At 41.8% G+C, this 15680-nt stretch overlaps 1 protein-coding gene across 2 annotated transcripts; it reads right to left on the minus strand.

Annotated features, from left to right (window-relative positions):
• Positions 1–269: 269 nt before the first annotated feature.
• AGR2 (anterior gradient 2, protein disulphide isomerase family member) lies at positions 270–10964 on the minus strand. 2 transcript variants are annotated; one of them, XM_037163899.2, is made up of 8 exons: positions 10914–10964; positions 8168–8319; positions 7855–7918; positions 7681–7733; positions 6260–6333; positions 4211–4274; positions 1730–1813; positions 270–528 (listed from the first exon to the last, which is right to left on the minus strand). In XM_037163899.2, exons 2-8 carry the CDS (start codon positions 8304–8306, stop codon positions 479–481), a joined length of 528 nt encoding a protein of 175 aa, XP_037019794.2. In that variant the 5' UTR covers positions 8307–8319; positions 10914–10964; the 3' UTR covers positions 270–478. The 2 variants fall into 2 exon arrangements, with proteins under 2 accessions (XP_037019794.2, XP_037019793.2); XM_037163898.2 differs by having other exon boundaries at positions 10896–10958.
• Positions 10965–15680: the final 4716 nt, after the last annotated feature.

A 15680-nucleotide genomic window follows, 5' to 3' on the forward strand; every position in this document is an offset into this window, starting at 1 on the left:
CTTAGGATGCCTTTCTATGTGTTTTTCACACTAATGTATATTCTGTTTGATGCTACTGTTGATTAAACTAATGCCTACTTCCGTCACCACTGAGAAACTGTAGTGAGCTGAGAAAACTTTGTCTTTGGTCTTCACTGCTTGAACAATTTTCATTTTGCCCTCGCCCCCTCTTTGAACATTCTGTGTTTCAAAAGATTCTATTTGGTGAATGAAGCCAATAGCTTTTCTGTGAAAAACCAAGTTGGAAAAAAACAGTTTAACACCCCCAAAGGATTTATTTTTTTAAAAAGTATGGCTCACTATGGTAGTACACAATATTGTTTTCATACATGTATACTTGAAACCAAATTTTTTAAAAAAGTAACTTGTAACATTCAACTGTAGGCTAATGAGCATGTCCACCGGCTCCCGCCTTCTCCAGAGCCTTCTGAAATCCCCTCTGGCTCCAGATCTCATACTTGCAAACTTTGTTTTTTCTCTACAATTCTGTCTTCAGCAACTTGAGTGCTTTCTTCATGTTGTCGAGAACTAATGGGCAAAAAAATTATCAGAGTCAAGGCATGACCAGAAATTATATTAATAGATACAGTAAGCCCCCAAACTTGGGTATTGTATTTATTGTTTAATACGGTGCTGTTGTAACGTAAGGTGAGAAGTTGGTCATCTTGTAATTTTTTTCTAAAATTATGTGAAATGGCTTTTATTACAATCAGTTCTCTTACATTTGTTAAATGCCTTTTCTACACAATACCATGATATTACCTGTGCAGGATACCTGCTTGAAGGAGTCCAAAGTCTTATTAAGATATATGCTATTATCCTGAGAATGATCAGTTCTTGGCATGTGCCTCGCCTGATTCTCTTAGCACCCACTGTGGTGTTGCTAATGGACCGTGGTAATCTTTTTGCCCAGGCTCTGCCTCAAAATCCTTCCAAAAATGATGAGAATTTTTGTGTGTTGCCCAATGAGAATTTCTGTGATAATGGAAAATACTCAGTGCCTTTGCATTCAGTACTTGAAATGTGATCAGTGTGGCTAAGGAACTGAATCTTAAAGTGTGAGAAATTTAAATTTATTAAGCAGCTACATGTAGCTAAAGGCTAACATATTAGGCAGTGGGTGCTGTCCTAGGCAGCCACGGGTCACTGAGCAGAGTTGGTTCCTAGGACAAAATCCAACTTTCCTCCCGGAAGGACTAATGAAGTGTCCCCAGCAGGTCCAGTCTCTCATTGAGGTGCCTCATCCCCCTTAAGTCTCCCCCCCACCCCTTTCTCTCTCTGGGGAAGTGAGTTCCTTGGCAACTGTTGGGAGCCATTTGGGGCCATCTTTCCTCCTGGTTTTTAAAACTGAACTTGAATCCAACGTCCACAAGCTAGACTAAAGTATTCCACTTTCATTATTGGGGGAAAAAATATTTAACAAAGCATGCAGATTACTGCAACTCGTGCTCAATTCTCTGATACAAGGACTTGTACGTTGGTGTGCCTGAGAGAAAAACCTGAAAGGCAGATGCCATCGTCACAGATTCTATATCAAATTTAAATTATTCGACTTCAGTTAAATTTTTTTAAGGAATCGGGTCAAAGTAATGACTACTTAGTCAAACCGATTCCCTCGGTTCCCCGAGCTGCAGTCCCAGTGTCCGTCATCGTCACGCGGCCTCTTCCCCACCCCACACCGCCCCTCCCACCACCACCGCAGCCACAGAGATGTTCAGGTAGCACTTACGCAGAGCTAGGTCCGAAGGTTCATAAGCATAGAGGCGATTTGAGTATCTTCCTGTGATGTCGGCTCGGACTGTCAGAGATGGATCTACAAAGGAAGAGGAAAAGGGGATGCAGTGCTACGTTTGCAGTAGCGCTATTTCGGGACAAAGCCCGTGCATTTGCCCACGTCCTGTGAAACGACCACAGCTGAGTCCCACCGGGCCGCTGCACCAGCCTCCGGCAGTCAGCACCCCCGGCAGCAGTCAGGATCCCTGGTGGTGCTGGGAGCCGGCAGCAGCTGTGCCCACTATTTGTGCAAAAGGTTCGGAACCCTGCTGTCCTATCTGGAGCAACCTGGAAACAGGATAATGCATATTGTTGGGCTGGTCTTTTTCTTTTGGGCAAAAACATTGGCATTCTCTACTGAGGAGTTATTTTATACTTTTGAAATCATTATGTTGTGATTGAAATGTGTTGCTACCAAGAGGAACTTAGATAATTAGAAACCCACATCCAATGTCATATCTATATCTATCTATCTACCTACCTACCTGCCTATCTAATTTTAATAAGTAAAAGAAGGTAAGCCCTAAGGACAGTGAAAGCCAAGTAACCATGTAGTACCCCTCCCTTTTTACTTATTTAAAAAAGAAATTTATGAGTCACCCCTTGTGCATTGTTTAAATCTACTTCATCATGTTCCATATCAACTTGAAATTATCAGTGAGGCAAAAAGTTATCTTTAAAATAAGGCACATCCAAAACGGAGGGAGCGCTGGGATGCACAGGGGCCTAGAGAGCTTCCCTTGATAATGGTGACGACTGAGGAGCCTACGGTACACGTCCTCAAATCCAGGTGCAGAGGACACGGGGGAAGAAGCACCTGTACATTTGCAACGTCTGTCCCCAGTATTTGAATGGTCGGGCTCTGTCATTTCAGAATACTGGACCGGGACCCACATAAATTACAAGAAGCAGACGTTCTTTTGCTCAGCAAAGACTTAAGACTTAGTACAGGTGATGCCAACACCTGGTCTGATGTTGGTAATGAATTAGTATAAAGGCTTTTAACCACCCAGCCATTGGCTCATAACCCTGCACCATGGAATCACGTGGAGAGCTTTAAAATAAAATACGGTGCCTGCTTCCCACCCCAGACATTCTGTTTAATTGGTTTGAGGTGTGGCTTGGGCAGCTTGTTTTTTAAAATCTTCCAGGTGATTTTAATGTGCAGGGGACGTGGAGAGCTACTGAGCGGGACAGCAAGCTGCCTCAGAGTTGGAGTTGGTTCTTAGGGACTGAGGGGACCAACCGAAGGTTGTGGGTTAAAACGTCCTTCACTGGGAGTGCTGGGAACAGAATTCATGCACAAGGTAGGCCTGGAACCTATTAAGTCTCTTCGAATTCCAAGGATTCTACATTTTCTAAGTCCTGACTGCATCAAATCTAGAAAGCTGTAGTTCGGCCTTTTTCCTTTCTCCCTTCATGATTTCTCTCCCTTCTTTGGTACATTTAATATGAACTTGGAGGAATTACACAGGTGAGCTACGTGTTTTATGTGATGAATTTAATCATGGATTCTCTTTAAATCATGATTTTGGTCAGAGGCAAACTCAATTAATTTTCTCAGTTATCTAAGAACTATTTATGTGGGCCCACCAGAGGGTCAGGCTGAAAATATCACTGTGGTGAGCGGAGACACATACAGTGCCTGCCATGGAGCTTGTACTCCCCTGGGGGAAAATATTTATTAAACAATTACCTAATGATTATAAAATTATAACGGAGGAAAATACAGCTATTGAAAGTAACATGTGCCACAAAAGCACGCGTTTTGGGGGCTGCAGCCGGTCCATGAAAGGCGGCCACATCTGGGGAGCCCACTGGGTGACAGGTCACAGACAGGAAGAGGAAAAACTCTCCAGCAGCAGGGACTGCACAGAAAAGGTTCCAGGGGCAGGAAGGGGCGTGGCAACTCCACCTATTTTGAACTCATATGCTTAACTTTCCTAAAATAATTATCAACAAAGAAAAAAACATCCAACACACAAATTGATAGTTTGCCTGATTAAAAATAAGTGTTCACAGGCCGAATGTACAGGGATGGACAAAAAGTAGGTTTACAGTTGTGCGTACATGGAATAGAATTGTATTATTATTTATTAGTGATTGTACTATTTCTTCTTATTATTAAGCTACTTTTGCCAACCCCTGTATTTAGGAAAGTGATCAATCAGTTAACAGGGTGATTTCTTCTCAGATGTATGTGTGGCAGAAGATGAAAGGTTAAAATTGGCACAGGAAAAAAATTGGCATCTGTGGAAATAGCTGGAAGCTCCCATTTTCCTAATGAAAATGTCTTGTGAAACTTCAGAGACTGTTCAACCATTCACTGGGGCCACGGCGGAGCGACAGATGAGGGTTGGGGCGGGCAGAGGAGGGGCCGTGACCACACTCGTGTCACTGTCTGAGTGTGTTTCATGCCCCTGTCACTTCTGCTTACCAACAAACATGATCCTGGGCACGTACTGGCCGTCCGGGGAGAGGTGCTTGTCTGTCGTTTCATACTAAGATTAAAAAAAAACAACCAGCTTTTAGTTTGTTTACTCTTTAATTATTCTCAAACTTGTTACTACAAAAATGCATCCATTATTGGGCTACACATCTCAAGATCCCGTAAAGCACATTGCTTCCACAGTGATAATATAAATATAGAGATAAGTTATATGCATGAAATAATAAGTTAGTGCAAAATGTGAGGCAGAGCAGGAGGTAAAGAGCTGAATGTATGTGATAAAGAGCAGAAAAAATTCATGAAGGAGAATTCGGAAAGAGTTACTGTGTTTGGCAAAATGTCTTTTAAAAAGTAGGAGGAAATAGATTAATGGAAAAAGCAGAAGTCACTTTTGGAGAAAGTCACTTCTGTAGAAAGATGCACAGGGTTATCTTGAGCTTTCATCTATTTGTTTCTCAAACTTTTATTTAGAGGTGGTTTTTTTGTTGTTATTATTTAGCAATACACAGCCCGTATCTCTCACTGATGCACACTCCATTGGGAACCACAGGTGGTGAAATGGGTACTGGGGACCCAGTGGCTGGAATGTTATGATGGAGGATGCACAGGTGCCATTGGTGCCCAGAGCAGGACATTTAACCCAATACGCAAGTGCTGCTTGGACTTTATGAAGTGGCTAAAGAGGAATCTTGGAAAAAAATGAAAGAAGTCAGTTACATGGAAAAGGGGGTCATACCAGGCAGAGCGGAGAGACTGGGCAAGGTAGAGGGAGTGTATAGCACTTTCTGATATGACCAGTGCTTGGAAAAGGCTGAAACAGAGGGGACCCAGGAGATGGTGGGTACAGAAGATGCTGGAGACCTGCTTCAGGGGTCGGCTCACAGTGGAGGGATCTGAGTGGAGGTACCATAATTCCAGTTGGTCTTCCAAGTGATCACCCTGCTGGCATGGGGAATTAGATGGAATTTATCTTGTGGGCATGGAGCCATTTAGTAATGGTGCAGTAAGCAAAGCAAAGTGAACAAGTCTTACACAAAACCGATGACCCTCAGTTCATAGGGAAGTGACCAATAACCAAAATATTTAAAGTTAGAACCCCAGGTCTAGACTGCAGGAGGTGAGTAGCAGAGTCCGATCTAGAATAACACTTGGGATGAAATAGAGCAGAGAGAGAAATGCAGTTTGAAAAGCCTGGACCAAGCTGAGAAACTCAGCTGTTGAATTTAAGTTAATTATAGGATACCTGGAACATGGTCGCTACACCAGTTGGAAATTGTGGCATGTTTGGGTAAGATGTGGGAGTCATCAGTGTGTGGGCATTGATTAAAGACAGATAAAGCTGATGTTGTCCACGGAGAATATGCACCGTGAAAGTAAGAGAGGAGGTTACATAGAGATTCACCCAGTCACTTAATATTTCGGGACAGGGAGAGGAAGAGCAGCCTGTGGAAGGGAGGTGAGGAACAACGACTGCTGCGGATGCTCTTTGAGGAACCAACCTGTCAACCTGTGAAGAGAACGAGAGGGAGAGACGCGGCTTGAGGGCTGATGGAGGGAGGCAGAAAGCTTTGAACAACATCAGAAGGGGTGGCGATGGGAAGTCAGTGGAAGGCAGGAGGGTAAAGCACGGTGGCAGGATTCGATGTGGACAGCCAGAGAGCTGTCCCTTCCAGGGACAGAGGAGACGAGGACTAGGAATGGGTGAGGGGCAGCCAGGACAGACTGCAGGAAGGACACAGGAGGTAATCGACCAATTACAAAAACCTTCCAATTATTACAGCAACAGAGAAACTCCTAACCACAGGAGGGCGCTTTTCGGGCACTCTAAAGTTATCCATGGCTAAATAAAAACATTAACCCGAAAGGTAGATTATTAATAAAATAAAGTGCCCTTCTTCTCTCAGTCTCTGAGACGAGTGTTTGGAACAGACCCAGCTCACCCTCTACGTGGTTAAGAGGTATAGGAAAAGCTGACTCATCCGTGTGGAATAATGAGCCCGGGGAAATGTCACTGATGAGGGAAAAAAGGAAACTTACAACCAGATTGATGAGGACAAACTGCTCTGCCAGTTTCTGGATTTCTTTATTTTCAGCAAATGCTTTCTTTAAAGCTATGATATAAAGAAAAATCATTAAGCATCCCTCTCAGCACCAGTTAAAACCATTGTTCTCTGCTACGTTTTAAGTGGAACTATATTTTCAATACAGTGTTCAACTTTGCCCTTTCAACAAATGCTTAGTGTGGTATTAACTAGGCTATTGGCTGCTTTTGCTTCTTGCCATTCACTCATTCATCCATCCACCATCCACTCAGCCTATAATTAATTTCTGAGTGGCTACTCTATGGTAGGCACTGTTTTATGCCCTGGAAATAGACCAGTGAATAACAAGTGATGTGCTTCCTTCACGGAGCTCAAATGCCTGTGTAGAAGCAGATCATAAGGAAGTAAACCAATACACATCTCAGCTGGAGATGTGTACTCCAACATTTCAGTTGGAGATGTGTACTTTGAAGAAAATTAAAGCCATGCAAGGGGTTTAAAAGCTATAGAGTGGTCAGGTTACATCTCTCTGAGGAGGTGACATTGCAGCGAGAGAGTGACCTATGCAAAGATTGTGGGAGTATGTTCTACTAGGTGGCAGGGACTCTAAGAGCCATAGTCCCGAGGCAGATGTTTGAGGCAAAGCACAAAGGCCAGGCCCGATGGAGTGGACAGTAAACAAGAGGAGAGTGGTAAGAAAGGAAGGGGCCGAGGCCAGATCATGTTCAGCCTTGTAGGCCATGGTCAAGATCTGGATTTAACTTTAGTTGCGAGTAGCAGCCACAAGAGCACATGGCTGCTAGGATCTGGTTTATGTTTAACAGCTTTCTTCGGGCTTCTGTATGGGGAACTGGCTATGGGAGGACAGGTAGGTGGCTGTTAACAGTATTCTAGATCTCGGGTTGGATCCAGGCATCAGCGGTGAGACAACGAGATGGGTTGGATTTGGGCAGGACCTACACAATATACGGAGCCCCGTGCAACATAAAAATATGGGGCCCCTTGCTAAAAAAATTATTAAGAACTTGAAGACAGTGACTGTAGAACTGTCAACCAAGCATGAGAACTTTCTAAGTGCTGGGCGCAGTACGCAGCACAGGTTGCATGTCCTGAAGCTGGCGCTGGCTTTAGCGTGGATTTTGGAGGCAAAGCCAATGTTCTTTGTGGATGTTTTGAATGTGGGATAAAAAAGAAGAATGCCAAAGATGAATCCTAGAGCTTGTTTTTTCAAAATATGGTTGAGGGGTTAACACACAACATGGCATTATTTGAAGTTACTTTACATATTCTTTGACTACATGAAATATTATTTTTTATACAACGGTGCTAGTTGCTAAGGGTATCAAGATGAGTGATCCAAACCTTGGCCCTTAAGCTAAAAGCCTATAAAGAAAATAATTGGGAAGAATAAATTACCTTGGCTGTGTGGGCATTCGTCCAAGTGATGAATAATCATCAAGGGTTTGTTGCTTTAAAAGAAAAAGGGAGATTGGATCATTTTTACTGAGTAGGATTTCCTCTATAGCTAGTACCACTAGATGGCGCGCTTGAGAGCTTTGAGATTGCTGTGAAATGGTCAGTCATCTTTACCTTGTCTTGGACTTGTATAACGCTTCTTCGTATGTCTGAGTCCAGATGAGTTGGTCACCCCAACCTAAGACAGAATGAACCGGTATGTTTAAGGCTATTTAATTTCAGGCCCAAAGCTGTTGAAAAGTGATGATAATGACTGGGATACACACTTGATATTAAAGAAGGAAAACCTCTAGAGAAAGTAGAAATAATGATACTTCTATCATTTTGATAACTCTAGAAAGAACACACACACACAAATCTGTTCAGCACCTAAGGCTCAGCTTCCCAGCGAAGCGGCATGGGAAGCTGCTGAGACACTGGCTCCTACCTCTGGAGAGGGTCTGGGGCAGTTTGGGTTGGGGGACCTTCGCGTCCTTCTTAGCCCCGGGTTTGACTGTGGTATCTCTGGCCAGCGTGTAGGAGAGGGCCACGAGGAGTAAGAACGTGGGCACTGAAATCTTCTCCATGGTAAGTCTGAAACTGGAAAGCAAATCGGCAAAACGTCAGTAACACGCACGGGAATGAGCAGTCTTCTCAGGCCTCAGACTGTGGATCACAGCAGGAAGTGAGGGGTAGCTGAGATTGGGAACACGCAATTGGAGCGGAGAAACGACCTCCCACTGAGTTTCCTATAAATACAGACTGAAAGACTTTTTTGTTTGTTTGCTTCTTTCTATCTCCATACAGATATAAATATACTGATGTGCATCTCCATAGAAATCTACAATATAGGTATAGATATATTTTAAGAGAATAGGGGATGTATATATTCTTATACCTAAAGGAATCTGCACTTTAATTTTATGTTTCAAACATTTAGTACTGGAAGGTACCTTATCAGGTACCTCATCTTTTCCAACTTCTCCAAAGTCTCATTTTATAGATGGAGAATCTGAAATTCAGAGAGAGAAAGGTTTATGAGATTGTGGCTGAACTCAGGCTCCTGGATCTCGTCCCTTGGCTGCGCTGGCCCCCATGTTTCTGTCCTGAAACAGTTACCCTAATTGTACAAACTTCTGTAGACATTGCCATTAAAGTATAAGATCTGAGTAAATGGATTCCTTATGGAAAATCTGTCAACTTTGTTACTTAACTGAAAACTCGCACCCACACAATTCTTTCCCCAAGTGTAATGTTTATTCAAAATCTACATATAGTTCTGAATTGATTGAAATGTATCAGTGCAAGTTCCTTCTGCTGAATCAACTCTGACTCTCGCAATGGGGCCTGTATAAGTAGGGGTTGTGGGCACGCACCTGTGTGCACACAAGTGTTCTGTGGGGCTCAGAACACAGAGAAAGCTGCCCTGGGGGGTGTCTCTTTGTTAGTTTTTTTTTGTCTTTTCCAGGATTCTACAGTTAATTCTTAGGGAAAGTCACACTGCGGTGAAGCAGGTGCTGGTGGACAGGAGAGTGAGTGACAAGAGAAGATCTGGAGGGAGTGAGGGAGAGAGCAAGCCAGCACAGGGAGCTGCATTATCCGGGGACCATAACATGCAAAGCTGGACACTTGGGATTCTAGTAAAGCCAAAGACTGAAATTGCTTGAAAAGAAATATCCACTTCTAATACCTATATTGGTGTAGGTTTGGAATTAAATCAAATAAACTACACCAAAAAAAAAAAAGCAGGATGGACTCTAGAGGCTTAGGACTCTTAAAGGGGAACGTTTTTTATGATATGATAGCTTAAGTGGGAACCTTTGCTAATTAAAAAAAAAGTTGCTAAATCACTGCATCCAGATGATACCTGAAACTGGCCAATTATTGTGCAAGTGGTAGCGTGTAACCATGAAATGTCTTACACAAAGACAGACAGAAAGCAAGGATACATTTTCTCCATTTTCTCCACTGACAAGGATGTGGAAATGCCAATAACAATGGACATATCCCAGCTCTGCAGAAACGACTCGCATGTACTGCAAGTCGCCGATTCCCAGCCCTTTTAGAACAAAGACTTGTTTATAAGATTTAGTCATACCAAGAATTTTTACGTGAGCATAAGTGTACTGTTTGAATATTAGCCAGTTTAGAAACATCATGTCAAATAGATACTTGGAATTTATGAGCATTTGATTTTGTATTCTACGTAGGCCAACAACATCTATGGGTATCAAGGAGACAGCCGTAAACGGACGATGAACCATTTTACCTATTTAATCCATTGACAGTTCCTGCTGTTCAAGTGGCCCTGAGGAGCCCTTGCGATAGCTCCACAGCTTACAGGCAGGAACTATGGATATATTTACAAGTGTTTTATGGCAGAATGCCTCCATTTCACCTAATAAACCTGCTGCACAAACATCCTGCTGCGGGCTGACTCTCTGAGACTCTCTATTGAGTTTTCATCATATGAATAGACTGCTCTGCAAACTTCCTGCACACCATCTCAAAACAGAGGCTAACTGTGGGAGCCAGTGACCACTTGGACACACAGACAAACACACACACACAGTGAAACCAGCTCTTTTTCTTGTTCACTCTATCTGTCTTCTTATCTTTAGTGAGGAATAAAGTTGCAGGAGGTTTTGGTGTCCCTCCTCATAAATGTTTCAGGAAAGCACCCAGATTTCTCTTATATCTGATCCCAGGAAGGTAAAGATGCAACAGGAATCTCTTTACACCAGACAAAGAGAACTGGTTTTCTGATCTGCAATAAAATTCTGAATTGCAATCGCCAGCGGGCAATTGGAGCTGAGGTTTCCCAAAGCTGCAGGCCTTGGCTTTAGGCAGTGGGAGAGAAGCAGAGCGTTAGATGGTGCACAATGCACCATGACAGAAGACTGAGCCTTTCCCACACTTGAAAACACCTAGGGTTTACCCACTTTCAAATCTGTTTTTTTAAGGGAGAAGGCATTACCTTGCACCAGCCCAGGAACGTAGTACTCTGCCACCCCAGGTCAAAGAAAGGTCCCAGTAAATGTTTGGTGCAAGTGCCATTGACTCCCTCTCCAAATCTCATTTCATTGCCTTGGACACTAACTTTCATGCAGTAATCAGAGGCCAGAACTTACTCCAGTGAGTGCCCTTCCGACAAACGTGATTGTCAGGAGTCTTACCTGGCTTTCCCCACCCACCTGTCTGTGGAGCCAGGTGGCCTTGATGTGTCCACGCTTCCTAGTGTGCCAGCTCAGCCCAGCCTCTATTTATGCACCAGAGCACAACCCAATCCCACCCACTGGCCTTGGATTTACATGCTGCAGACTCAGAAAGGAACTTCCCTTTTCCCAAGTGATTGCTTATCTTTCCTGGGCTAAAAAGTTACTTCTCTCAAAAAATAATGTTGCAAAGGGTATGCTGTTTTAGGATGCATGTTTTTAAGTGTTTGTGAAAGTACATTGTTAAAGGATTTGGAGAAGATGGGCAGAGTGCCAAATCCAGGTCAGCTTTAAATGAAGACCTTTGATTTGCCTGAAGGCTGATTTGTCTTTATGTGATTGGACGGAGTGTGTGGTTTGTAGGGTTTTTTCTACCCCTTGGGCAGACTGCCTTTACTTAGTAATAAAGCACACAAGGGATGATTCACAGCTCTGACCCCTACGGTCATATAAACTGCCATCCTCTGTTAGGGTACAAATTATTTTCCATGATATATTTTTCTCTTCATGGCAAACAAAAGGTGCATTTATTATAGATAGCAACCACATGCAAATCAAGCACTCAATTAATATTTTTAAATTGAGGAGGTTACTGAAGATGCCCTAACACTATGAGTTTTTAATAATTACCTTGCAGTTGAATATATGCAGCAACTTCCCTCCAAAGAGTTCAAAGACATTTCAGTTACTCTCTCTCATGTGATGCTGAACTTTCATTCCAGGCAGGCAGGGAGCCATTTGCTCCATTTCTCAGACCTAGAAACTGAGGTCTACAACTGCTTTTTATTTTCAATCAAGATTATGCAATTATACATTAAAGATTTTAAGCCTACATTCAGATTTTCTGTAAAAAAAAAAAAAAAACCCACAGTCAGCCCTGGCTTGTGTAGCTCAGTGGACTGAGCATAGGCTGTGAACCAAAGGGTCGCCAGTTCGATTCCTAGTCAGGGCACATGCCTGGATTGCAGGCCGGTTCCCAGTGGGGGGCATGTGAGAGGCAACCACACACTGATGTTTCTCTAACTCTCTCCCTCCATTTCCCTGTCTAAAAATAAATAAAATCTTTAAAAAAACTGCAATCATTCTTGTGTTTGTTCATGAAGCAATGTGCAATTCTTAAAAGCTCAGAATGCAGAAGTCTTTAAAAACAGAAATGAACTAATGGTATGCAAGCCCTATAAACACTACTTTTTAAAATTAGTTAAGTTCATTCTATTTCAAATCACTTTGAAGTATGTATGTTTTTTGATAGAGATGTCTCTGGGAAAAACAGTAAGTGATTCCCAAAGTACTGAATTTCCTTTCAATTCTAAATGAGTTTACAGAGATGGTTTCTTTAGAAGTTTGGAAACAATGACTTAAGCTAAATTTTTAGAACTAGGAAGGCATTTAGATAGACCTTTAGTCCAATCATCCCTTAGAAATTTAGTTCAATCCCATTCATTTTACAGATGAAAAAGCACAGATGTTTAAAAAATGAATAACTCTGAAGGTCCCACAAATGGTTGAGGACACTGCTGGTGTCCTGTCACCAGGGCACCTGAGAGTGGAAAGTCAGCAGGACTTGGGGACACAAACTTCCAGTCTGAGTCCTGTGTCCCTGTGCTGGCTCAGTGGATGATATTGGAGGCATCACTTAATGTCTTTGAAGTGTCCATTGCCCCAGCCATAAAACAGGAAAAATATTACCAGATGTGGTTGTTCTGAGCATTCAATTAGATTTTAATGAATTAAGAAATGAGAAGGGACTTAGTGTATTAATTAGCGGTCTAGGTCTTCTGTAACAAAGTACCACAGACTGAATAGATTAGACAACAGAAATTGATTTTCTCACAATTCTGTAAGCTAGACATTTGAGATCAAGGCGTCTGCAAGTTCGATTTCTTCTGGGGCCTCTCTCCTTCGCTTCTACTGAGCAGATGCCATCTGCTCTCTCTGTCTTCACCTGGTCATCTTTGCACTCATCTGCGCCCTAATTTTCTCTTCTCATGAGGATACCAGTCGTCTGGGATTAGGGCCCAGCCTAAAGCTTTATTTTAACTGAATTACCTCGCTAAAGACTCTGTCTCCAAATATAGTCATAGTCTATGATACCGAAAGTTAGGATTTCAATACGTGAATTTTGGAGGGATGCAACTCAACCCATAGCAGTTGGTAATTAAAAACATCTCAGGCTTATCATAATGCATTATAATGATGTTATAATTTTCTACTGTATTCCTGTGCTTACTCTCCTGTCGGTAAAAACCCAGCATATTTGTCTTAGTGGCGAAGGCATGGCAAGGAGGGGGAAATGACTAGAACGTGCCCTCCACGTGCCATGGTGACTGTGGGTCCTTGATGCCCAGAACTGTCTTGGTGTGAAGCAACCGGGGTGTTGTAGATGGTACAGGTTTTTCCTGTATTTTATTAAACATCAATACTTTCCACTGTGATGTCATATGATCAGTCTTTGGGATTTGCCTGCTATTGTAAAAATCCATGTTTACTAAATAGCTATTTTTGATTATTTTTTCCCCTCAGCAGGAATTGAAAATCTGTTAAATAAAATGATGTTTGGTAGTGAAACTACGCATAGTACTAATGACCCTGACAATGCCCTAATTATGTGAATGCATGTATTTGTGTTTTCTATGTTCATGCTGCTGTCATTTAAAGAGGCTATTATTCAAGCACATTTTAAAGTGGGTTATTCTCTATTTTTGAATAAAATTTGGAGACTTATAGTCATAAGAACTTGTAAATATTACTAAATATTATTATTTTTATTCATTTTTTCACCAATTATCCTTTGAGCCTATTTATATAGCAAATATTACATGAGGCATTAAAAGCTCAATGATGACGGGGACAGTCAGTTATGGAAGTAGCCAGACACATTCGGAGAGAACTTCCGCTCAGGGTGGTAGGCCATCCCTTGGGAAAATATGAAGAAGTGGAAGATGTTGTTACTGCCCTGGGGTTCCTTACAACCTGATAGAAGAATTAAGATAGAACCATACAAAAAATTAACCATTCTCATAAGGAGAGCATGCCATAAGAGTCGGGTCAGTGGTATAGACATGAGCTGTTACTATTTTTTTTCAGAGGATCTGGGGATAGGTGTCCACTGGGATGCTCAAATTGGTAGTAGAAAGCAAGATTTTCAGATGGAGATGGTGATTTAGGATTTGCAAAACATTTTTGTTGGATATTTGATGGAATTGGCTTGGCTGTGGTGAGAGCCGCCTGAGTGATTTATAAATATGATCGGAAAAGCATGTGGGGGCTTTTTGCCTGGAGCCTTTAACACCATTCTAAGAAGTCTAGACTTCAGTCTCAAGGAAGCGTTGTCTGGTGGTTAAGAGGGCCAGGGATAGTTTCAGGCTGGTTTGAGTTCACATTGACTTTATGACTATTCCATACTTTCCTGACCTCTTCAGACTTCACTCTCTGTGATGAGGTTGTCTCACTTGAACAGTGGGGACAGTAAAACCTACTACACAGGACTGATGGAAAATTATATAAGATAATAGAGGTGGAGTGCTTAGAATGTTACACGGCACTAAAAATATTAGCTGTTATGATAGAATGTGTCATTGGCTTCTCTGTATTATAATCATTTAGGTCTCAGTCTATTGATTAACTAATACTAAGTCTGTTAACTCCATGACAACAGAATCATTGATTCCTTTTTTCAGATAGCCTAGTATAAGGCTTAAACTTTTAACACATATTCTTGAAAAAATAATCTGTCTTCATAATAACCTCCAAAGACATCATTATTTTCTTTAAATATAAGGAAATAAAACTCAGATATGTAGACATAATTGGCCAGAGACACAAAACTGTTAAGAGTAGAGAGAGGACCTGAAATCCCCCATCATCGCTGATAATTCAGTATCCCTTCCAGTCTGCCAACCTGCCCACTGATGTTAAGAGGCAAAGGCATAAACCTGTAAGCAAATGTTAACCTCACAACACTGAATAATGATGAGCCTTATTAAGAGAAAAGTCAGTACTCAAAGTACTCAAAAATCAGCTTCTTAAGTACTCAAAGACTTTGCCACTAAAAGAGCTTTTTCAAAAACAAACCATCAAAGTACATAAAACTCAAGACCAAAATATAAAAATAAAAACCCAATTAAAAATGGGCAAAGGACCTGAAGAGACACTTCTCTAAAGTGGACATACAGATGGTCCATAGACATATGAAAAGATGCTCAATGTCACTAATCATCCGAGAAATGCAAATAACTACAATGAGATACCATCTCACACTTGTGAGAATGGCCATCATCAATAAATCAACAAACAAGTGCTGGTGAGGATGTTTAGAAAGGGGAACCTTTTTGCACTGTTGATGGGAATGCAAACTGGTATGGCCACTGCAGAAAGCAGTATGGAGACACTTCCAAAAATTAAAAATGGACCAGCCTTTTGACGCAGCACTCCCACTTCCTGGAATATATCCAAAGGAACCCAAAACACAAATCTAAAAGAACGTAAGCACCCTATGTTCATTGCAGAATCATTTACAATCATCAAGATATGGAAGCAGCCCAAGTGTCCCTCAATTGATGAGTGGATAAAACAACTGTGGGACATTTACACAATGGAATACTACTTGGCTGTAAAAAATAAGAAAATTTTATCCTTTGCAACAGTATGGATGGATGTGGAGAACATTATGCTAAGTGAAATAAGCCAGTAAGAGAAAGACAAATACTATATGATTTCACTCATATGTGGAATCAATGAACAAAC

This window comes from Artibeus jamaicensis, unplaced genomic scaffold (assembly GCF_021234435.1).
Source record: "Artibeus jamaicensis isolate MK-2021 breed Jamaican fruit bat unplaced genomic scaffold, CSHL_Jam_final contig_923, whole genome shotgun sequence".
Classification (NCBI taxonomy): Eukaryota; Metazoa; Chordata; class Mammalia; order Chiroptera; family Phyllostomidae; genus Artibeus; species Artibeus jamaicensis.

Bases quoted from the DNA above. Each gene is read 5' to 3' on its own strand.
- AGR2 (XM_037163899.2), bottom strand. From the start codon at position 8,306: ATGGAGAAGATTTCAGTGCCCACGTTCTTACTCCTCGTGGCCCTCTCC. The intron at 7,919-8,167 runs GTAGGAGCCAGT...ATTCTGTCTTAG, and splicing joins GCCCCAGACCCTCTCCAGAG to GTTGGGGTGACCAACTCATC. The intron at 529-1,729 runs GTAAGTGCTACC...TTTGCCCATTAG, and splicing joins ACCTTCGGACCTAGCTCTGC to TTCTCGACAACATGAAGAAA.